Genomic DNA, 8,781 nt, shown 5'->3' on the forward strand with positions numbered 1-8,781 from the left:
GTAGTGTATGAACGCACGGCTCCGACGTTACGCGCTTATGATCCAGTGGCATCTGCAGATCGGACGGAGGTGGACTTAGCTTTGATGGATAGAGACGCCACATTGAGAAGGTTGCGTGCTCATCTTAAACTTGTTCAAAACCGCATGAAGCAAGTTTATGATCGTAGCCATAGAGAGTAGGAGTTTGACATCGGCAGTTGGGTGTTTGTGAGGGTGCAACCGTATCGACAGGTGACCTTACGTTCGATGCGAAATCAAAAGTTAGCACATCACTACTTTGGTCCGTTTTGAGTGTTGGAGCGTATTGATCCGATTGCATATCGTTTAGAGCTGTCGGAGGGGTCGAGAGTGCATTCTATTTTTCAAGTTTCATTGTTGAGAGAGCGCATTGGAGATCATGAGATTGTTAGATCGGTTCTACCGGAGCAATTGGAGGAGATAGAGGTCGTAGAGCCAGTTTGAGTACTTGCTAGACGCCGACGACGACATGGTATCAGATTGGAGATGGAGATTCTAGTTGAATGACATGACAAGCCATCCGATAAGGTGACATGGGAGTTGGAGACTGATATCTTGGAGTGTTTCTCCGACTTTTCACCTTGAGGGCAAGGTGGGGGAAGCGTGGTGGGCTGATACACTTAGTTAGGATATTTTCTTATTGCATTAGGTGTTTATTTTTATTAAAATAAAATTTCTGTAGGTCGCGTTCGAACGTAGGAGGAGTCGCGTTTGAACGCCCTTACGAATACCTGCATCAGATTCACAAATACAGAGAACGCATATTGTGCATTTGAACGCGGTCGGGCGAGTTCGAACGCCCGCGTTCGAACACCGGCATCGCATTCGCACATACAGAGAACGTCTTTTGGTGCATTCGAACGCGATCGACGGGAAAGTTTTAGAATTAGGGTTTCATATTGTTTTAGGACTCTTTGGCTAGCCTCTATATATATGTGGATGGCAGCCAACTTCATAATGCTATTGGATTATTGATTTCTTGCCTCCTATCTTCTCTCTAGACTTCTCCCTTCTCCCTCTTCACCATCCTTCCACCTCTACCGTTGTCAAAGTTTCTCCTAGTTTCTAATCTCCCTCGACTATCGAGCCACCCCTCTTCTTTGGGATCTCGACCACTTCGTTCCCTTCGTCTATATCCCTAAATCACATCCACAATCCACCTTCATCTCCATATTCATCCATAACCCTAGCATCCACTCCACCCGTTACCACCACCATCACTCACGTTATTTCGTGTTTTCGTTCCTGCTACAGTTCGAATCTGCGAAGGGCGTAAATACGAAAGTTGTAGATCAGGAAGTTACGGATCTAATCCAATTGGTTTCGTAATTTTCTGACTACAGGAGAATATATGACGAATATTTTCCCACAGTTGCGCGGACTGATTCCTGTAATATATTCAAATCTTGAAGGAATGGTTGCGTAGCCTATCTTTGGTTTCAGATCTTATCAATTTAGTATCAGAGCTTATCAGAACTGCTTCTGCCGCCACCCACATACAGGGCATATCAGTGTAGCTGAATGACCATACTTGTATGGCCGCATAATCAAACACTTTGGATCCTTGTCTGATGTTGGGCTAAGTGAATTCTAATTTCTTCTAATTTCCTCTCATCATTTCCTAACATATTTAACCACTGATGTCAAACTAATTTAATCTTAAATTTGAGATAGTGATTTAGGGGGGAAAAAGTAAATATATACAGCCACAGCAATTGGCTTCCAAATCAAATGTATGAATTGTGAAGAGTGAGCTCGGGATCAATAGTTTTACCTCTACTATAAGCAATTTGTATCTGACAGGAAATGTTTTAGACCAGCAGGTGATCAAGTTCTTAAATCAAGCTCGCATTCCTGTTGTTTTATAGCTGTATTAATAAAATGAACATCGATGCAGAATAATGCCTTTCATTTTATCTATGTTGTAGTATTAAATATTGATCTTATGCTAGAAACTTACGGTCTTCCAAAGAAATGCCAAAAGAAAGTAGCGTGATGTTGATATTATGAAAATTTAATGATCTAAAGTACTTTTGACATGCTAAATTTCTTCTGCTAGTTGATTACCCAACAAACCATGAAAGCCATGAAATCACAAGAACATCTGATGAATAGTGTAGCATTCCAACAAACAATATCATCAACACTTCATAACAGAATAATTACTAGCTCTCATGTCATGCTTATTCAGGTTAGTACATTACATTTCCTCCCAGGAAAGATTAACTTATTATTTTCAGTAAATTTAATGCAACCTCAATATTCTCAAATGTCAGACATAAAAAATTAAAGTTTAACCATGATAACAGATCATGACTAATCTTGATTCACTCTGTTTATTTGCATAATTTGTTAACTTTATCCATGAACAGGAAGAAAGGATTTTGAGTATTCTAAGTGAACAGATGCAATGAGTATTATCAAAAAATAGATGTCTATGAGAAAAGTCTTACTTCCCCAGAAGTTCTTAGACTCCTCTGTGAATTGGCAGATATACTTATCATCAGCACCAAGAATTTGAGCACCAACCCCAGTAAACCGGTGGCCATGGATAGTCTTGTCCAGCATACTCATCCCAGTTTGAAATACTGGGTTCTCAACAGAGTACATGAAGCAGAAGCTTTCCCTGCACTTAGGGATTGATACCTTGAAATACCATCCTTCAAAAAATGGCCGAGCAGTCCCATCAAAGTGGTACCTGCCACAAGAACACCAATCAGCTCATTATTTCAACTCCGGCCATCATCTTTTCCTCATGAAATAGTATAAGAGTAAAGATTCTTCTTTCAAGTTTCAACCAACAATATAAGATCATCTTGAATCAAACATTCTTCTTTCAAGTTTCGACCAATAACTTAGGATCATCAACTAGCTGAATTGAGAAGTATACTTTCTGTCAACATGTGTGATAACAGTATCTACTAGTAATCCATAGACAGTGAGATAGCAACATATTATTCATTCATGCAAAATTAGCACTTAAATAGAGACTAAGGCTGAGTTTTTGACAAAATAACACTCATAATAGGCATGACAAATCTATTTACAGGCTTCCTATTCCACATGAGCATGCCATATTTTCCTGGACAAAAAAACTGAAGTTTTAAGTATTTTCAACTAGATGGCAAAATTAGCTGACTATGGCCTTCTGCATCATCATAAAAGGCTTCACTCTGATGCAATGTTCTAAGGAGTAGTGCAAGCATCCACTCTGCAGATAAGTTCCCTTGATTCACTGAGCATAAATAGCATACCCGTAGGGCCAAGGCACAGATAAGTGATGTAGCATAATTATCAAAACCAGACAGACTAGATAGTCAGATTGGTAAACCAGTGAAGCGACCACCAGCCAGTTTGATTTAGTTATAGGACCGGATTTAGTTATAGGACGGGAAAGTTCTAGAATTAGAGTTTCATATTGTTTTAGGATTTGTTGGCTAGCCTCTATATATATGTAGATGGCAACCAACTTTATAATGCTATTGGAATATTAATTTCTTGCCTCTCTATCATCTATCTACCATAATCTCCCTCCTCCCTCTTTACCATCCTTCCATCTCTACCGTTGGCAAGGTTTCTCCTAACTTCTAATCTCCCTCGATTGTCGAGCCCCCCTCTTCTTTAGGATCTCAACCACTTTGTTCCCTTCGTCTATATCCCTAAATCACATCCACAATCCACCTTTATCTCCATATCCATCTATAACCCTAACATCCACTCCACCCGTCACCACCACTATCACCCACGTTATTCCGTGTTTTCTTCCTTGCTACACTTCGAATCTGCACAGAGCGTAAATACGAAAGTTGTAGATCAGGAAGTTACGGATCTAACCTAATTAGTTTCGTAATTTTCTAACTACCGGAGAATATTTGACGAATATTTTTCCACGGTTGCACGGACTGATTCTTGTAATACATCCAGATCTTAAAGGAATAGTTGCGTAACCTATCTTGGTTCCATATCATAACAAATTGGTATTAGAGCTTATCAATTTGGTATCAAAGCTTATCACAGTAAGCTCGACGATGAGGTCGATAATGAGTGGCAAAGCTACTAGGAGGGGTGTCGTGCGGCACCCCTCGTGCCACGTGCCGATACGCTGCCGGCACGGCCATCCATGGTGGGATCAACTATAGATGACTAGTGCGTGACAAAACAAGCCACTAATTAAATGTTAGCATGGATGAAGCAATTATTGCATGCCTATTTCCTTCCGGCCGACTATGATCAATAGTTTTTCCAAGTTCCAACAAGGAAACCATTCCGTTTGTGATTATACCATAGAATTTTGTTAATTCTCTACACTAAATGATTTATTTGAGACAGAAGCTCAATTTTAGAGAGATTTCTCGAAGGACTTTCCAACAATTTATGATCGAATCATGCTTCAATAGGTGGAGAATCAATTTGATCAATCAAGCGAACCCTACAATATATTCTCTTCTACAACAACTTCAATGGATCCGTCATCGAATTACATATGTATTCCACTTCATTATTCAATTACTCGATCTAGCTCACTGAGAAATCCAATAGTGCAATCAAATATTACCTCTCAACCAACTATGTCAACGAACTTGAAAGAACGTTAGGTGGAACAACACTTCTGTCACTACAAATCCTATAAAGTGTTATCAATGTAGAGAAGTAGGACATTATTCAAATTAATGCCCCAAGCAACAAACAATCAATCAATCTCATTGTCAAAAATCTTTTGATCAAAGAAGAGCAATATGAAGATGATCAAGAGGAAGAGAACGAGGCTCATATAACAAACATATGAGGACGAAGGAATTTCTTTGGTGGTTTGAAAATTGTTGTATGTCCAAAGCAAGATCCACCTAAGCAACGACATAATATTTTCAGGACGAGATACATTGCCAGTCAACAGGATTGTGACCTTATCATATATAAGCGTAGCAGTGAAAATATTGTCTCACAAATAGCAGTTAACAAATTGAACCTATCCACCCAAGATCATCCAAACCCTTATTCTAGAGGATGGATCAGCAGTGTTGGCAAGATAAAAGTAACGAAATAATGTCTTATCACTTTCACCATCGGCCAACCATACAAGGATCAAGTTCTCTTTGATGTGGTTGACATATATGTTTTGTTATATACTCCTTGGTCACTCTTGACAGTATGACGCCAATTCTATATGCAGGTCGTTATAATACATCTACTTTCTATAAAGATAGGATGAAAATTATTCTCACCCATATGCACAAAGAGGAACAAATATCAACCGCACAACTTTTCTTTTAGTCAATGGCGTAGAGCATAAGTCATGAGAAACAGCAGAAGTCTTGGCAATGATAGAAAGAAGGTCCAATATCGACACTAGAACCACTTGAGATAATTTTATTACTTAATGAATTTTTTTAAATACCTGTTAAGCTTTCTAAAGGTTTGCCTACTGAGCGAGACAAATAACATCATATTGATCTTATTGTTGGCACGAATTCACCAAATCTACAAAAAAAATGGTATATAATCCTTGCCCAAGCTAAGTTTGCATACAATAACATGAAGAACATATCAACAAAAAAATCACCATTTGAGATTGTCTTTGTTGTCTTTGGACAATCACTAAATCATCCAATGGATCTTGTTCCTTTACTAGTAATTCCAGATAAACATCACAGACTAAAAGTTTTCAAAGAAGATGACTTTGTGATAGGGCATATCCAAAAAGAACAAGTTCTAGTAAGAAGCTAAAAGAAATTGAATCCTAAAAAAATTGGACCCTTCTGCATTTTGCATAATATTAAAGATAATGCTTACATAATTGACCTCCCAGATAACTACAAAATTTCAAAGACATTCAATGTCCAAGACATGTTCAAGTATCATCCTTCTTAAGCAAGTCCATTATTTGATTCGAGGATGAGTCCTTTTAGGCATGGCGGACTGATGTAGTATCAACTATCAAGCATTTCCTAGTTCTAGAATTATGCCTAATCTTAAGGTTTCTTACTTCTTATAGGAGTCTTATTCTCAAGGATTTCCTGATTCTATAAGATTCATAATCTCAACAGGTTTACTATGTAGGTTTGATATTTCAATGTCTTTAATTTAGTTTTCTATTAGTTGATAGTTCCTATTTAGATTGAATTCCTAGTAGTTTTAGGAGTTTTATTTGTTTTAAGATTGTTCTCTATTCAAGGAAAGGTGGCGTATGATGCAGAACATAATCTTTTATGGAAATTATCATTGGTTCTAATTTACTACTCTGTTCTCTTCTCTCTTCTACTTTTGTGAGAGTGATCACAAAATTTCTTTCTTGGCTAAGCCATTTAGCCACATAACAAGCACATGAGTAAGATAACCCGTTGTCACTCGTTATTACTAGTGATAAGCAAGATTTCATCTCACTAGCAATGTAAGCATTTGGGTATGAAATTATAATGTTAATATTTCTATTTCTAGTTCCCGAAAACTATTTATCTCATGACAAGGATTTTTTTTTTTCAAGCATCAGCTCAGTTGAAAGTACAAAGCTGTGATGTTACAATGTCCTACACAAATAACTAAACGAAAATCAACAAAAAGATTAATTCACCCGCTATGAGGAGTTCGGAGCGGCCGATCCCTCGGAGTGGGCATGTAAACCGGCGTCGCAGGCGAAGACCGCGCGACCACCTCTCCCGACCCCGACACCGAGACCTCCGCCGTGATCGGGGACGGCCGCCGCCATCTTAGAGCGGACGGCGAGAATCGCGGCTTCACATCGGGGAAGGGGATCGAGCGGAGGAGAGAGGAGGCTGCGGCGGAGATGTCCATGGGGGGAGGGTCGATCGCATTAAGATGGAGAAGGAAAAGAGAAGGTTTTGTTGGATTATAAACGGAAAGCGATGGGAGATAGGAAGAGGATGAAATCGAAAGAAGTGGAGGAGGGTTTGGGGAAGGGGAGGAGGAACAGGTGGCTGTGGTTGAGCGACACGTGGGTATTCTTAAGGCGGAGGTTTTAGTTTTTTTCAGTATGTATTTTTGGAGTTTAAACCAAAATATTACTGCACTACAAAATATTCTCTAAAATACAATACTATTCAAACTATTTTTTTAAACTACTATATAGTGAAATCACTATATCAGACAGTCATTTTTAGACCATTTTTTCCTATAAAGTGTTTTATATAGAAAAAAATCACTTTCTCTATAAGCGATTGATATAAAAACAATAGTGAAGAATTCGTTGTCTAAAATAATAATTTTTCTAATAGTTTTTTAGTGTATTGAAAACAACTAAAAACCGTTGATAATATTTTGGTCAAAAACTCTGTGTTTTGCGCCAAAAAATTTTACTTGTTCACAGCTCTCCCCTAATATATATATTTATCATATTTTAAAAACCTACTTAGTTTTTATTCTTGGGAGTTAGGTTTATTTTCAGTTTCCAAAATTTACAACACCGATATGTCGATAATCTTACCTACTCGAGTATGGCTGCCCAATTGAAGAGACTGCAATTAATGACTTTTAATAAAAAAAAAGTCATTTGTTCATATTATTCATTATTTGAAAATTGAAATAGCTTTTTGCTTCAGAACATCAGTGATAGCCATTCGATCCGCAATCGGGTTCTGAATAAATTTGGATATATTGTAGTTCCGGAAGAAAACTTTCCCACGAATATAATATTTGAGATTTGGATAATATATCGAGAGATATCATCATATTAGTAGTCGGAGATTGGGATGGACGGAACTGTAGAATTAGTTTTAGAACTAATTTGGGGGATTAGTGGATAGAGACATGGACTCTTAGGTATGGGACGAAAATAATAGGTCGGTGGTGATGTAGTGTCATCGGAAATGATGACGGTGGTGGAAAGTTATGGTGGCTGATGGTGAAGGTGGGTGGTTGTAGTTGGTAGATAAGGTGACAAGTTAGGAAGATGGGCCGCTCCTCGGAGTGTGGGGGACACGGCCAGACAAAAGAGAAAGTAGTAGTAACGGTGACGAATCTAGGTGGTGCCAAGGCTGTCGTGGGGGCATCTAGTCGAACAAGGAAGAATGAGGAAGATGACATTAGAGATTTGATTATTCCAAGATGATTTGACTTAGGTGCACATCACAACATATATAGTAGCTACCTAGTCGGCTCATGTCAGTCTAACTTGACTAAGTTAGAGTCTAACTAACCCAAAACAAAGAGCACTAAGCAAACAACTAGTCCACATGGTCTAAAATGAAATACGACTCAATAAGCAAATAACAATGCTAAAAATAAATAATGATAACTCACGGACCAAAATGTGAAGCCTTTAATCTCCACCTTGGGTGTTGAACCCAATAACTCCAAGGCAGCCATGTTTTTGTCTGAATCTAACTTCATAGCTCACCATGCTTCTCCACCTTATCCTCAAATTGTGAAGTCTAAAGAGCGATCCATGATGCTAATCTCAGACTCCCACGTAGCCTCATCGGATAGTTTGCTAAGTAACTTAATGAGTATCTCTATCTCCAATCTCCCTTCATGTCTCCGATGTCGCCTAGCCAACACATGAGCTGGCTCAACCATCTCAATGTCATCCTCTAGCTCGGGCAAAGTATTTTCAACAATTTGATCAACAGTCATTCTCACCTTCAACAGCAAGACATGGAACATGGGGTGCACACATGTTCCTTCCAGCAGCTCCAAACAATATGCAACAGGCCATATCCTCTCCAACACCTTGAAAGGACCAAAACAATAATGCGATAATTTTTAGTTTCACACCGATCGTAAGGTCACTCGGCAATAAGGTTGTACTCA

The 8,781-nt window shown here is 38.6% G+C and overlaps 1 protein-coding gene across 1 annotated transcript in view; it reads right to left on the reverse strand.

The window, feature by feature from the left end:
* LOC140782056 (probable tocopherol cyclase, chloroplastic) overlaps positions 1 to 6,927 on the reverse strand; it is a 33,079-nt gene extending 26,152 nt beyond the window's left edge. The window contains exons 1-2 of the mRNA XM_073128408.1: positions 6,587 to 6,927; positions 2,472 to 2,716 (exon numbers count right to left, since the gene is read on the reverse strand). Coding sequence (XP_072984509.1) covers positions 2,472 to 2,716; positions 6,587 to 6,807 — 466 coding nt within the window. The 5' untranslated portion in view covers positions 6,808 to 6,927. The remainder of the gene's footprint in view (positions 1 to 2,471; positions 2,717 to 6,586) is intronic.
* Positions 6,928 to 8,781: the final 1,854 nt, after the last annotated feature.

This window comes from Typha latifolia, chromosome 2 (genome assembly GCF_019914945.1).
Source record: "Typha latifolia isolate L0001 chromosome 2, TyphaL0001v2, whole genome shotgun sequence".
Lineage (NCBI taxonomy): Eukaryota > Viridiplantae > Streptophyta > Magnoliopsida > Poales > Typhaceae > Typha > Typha latifolia.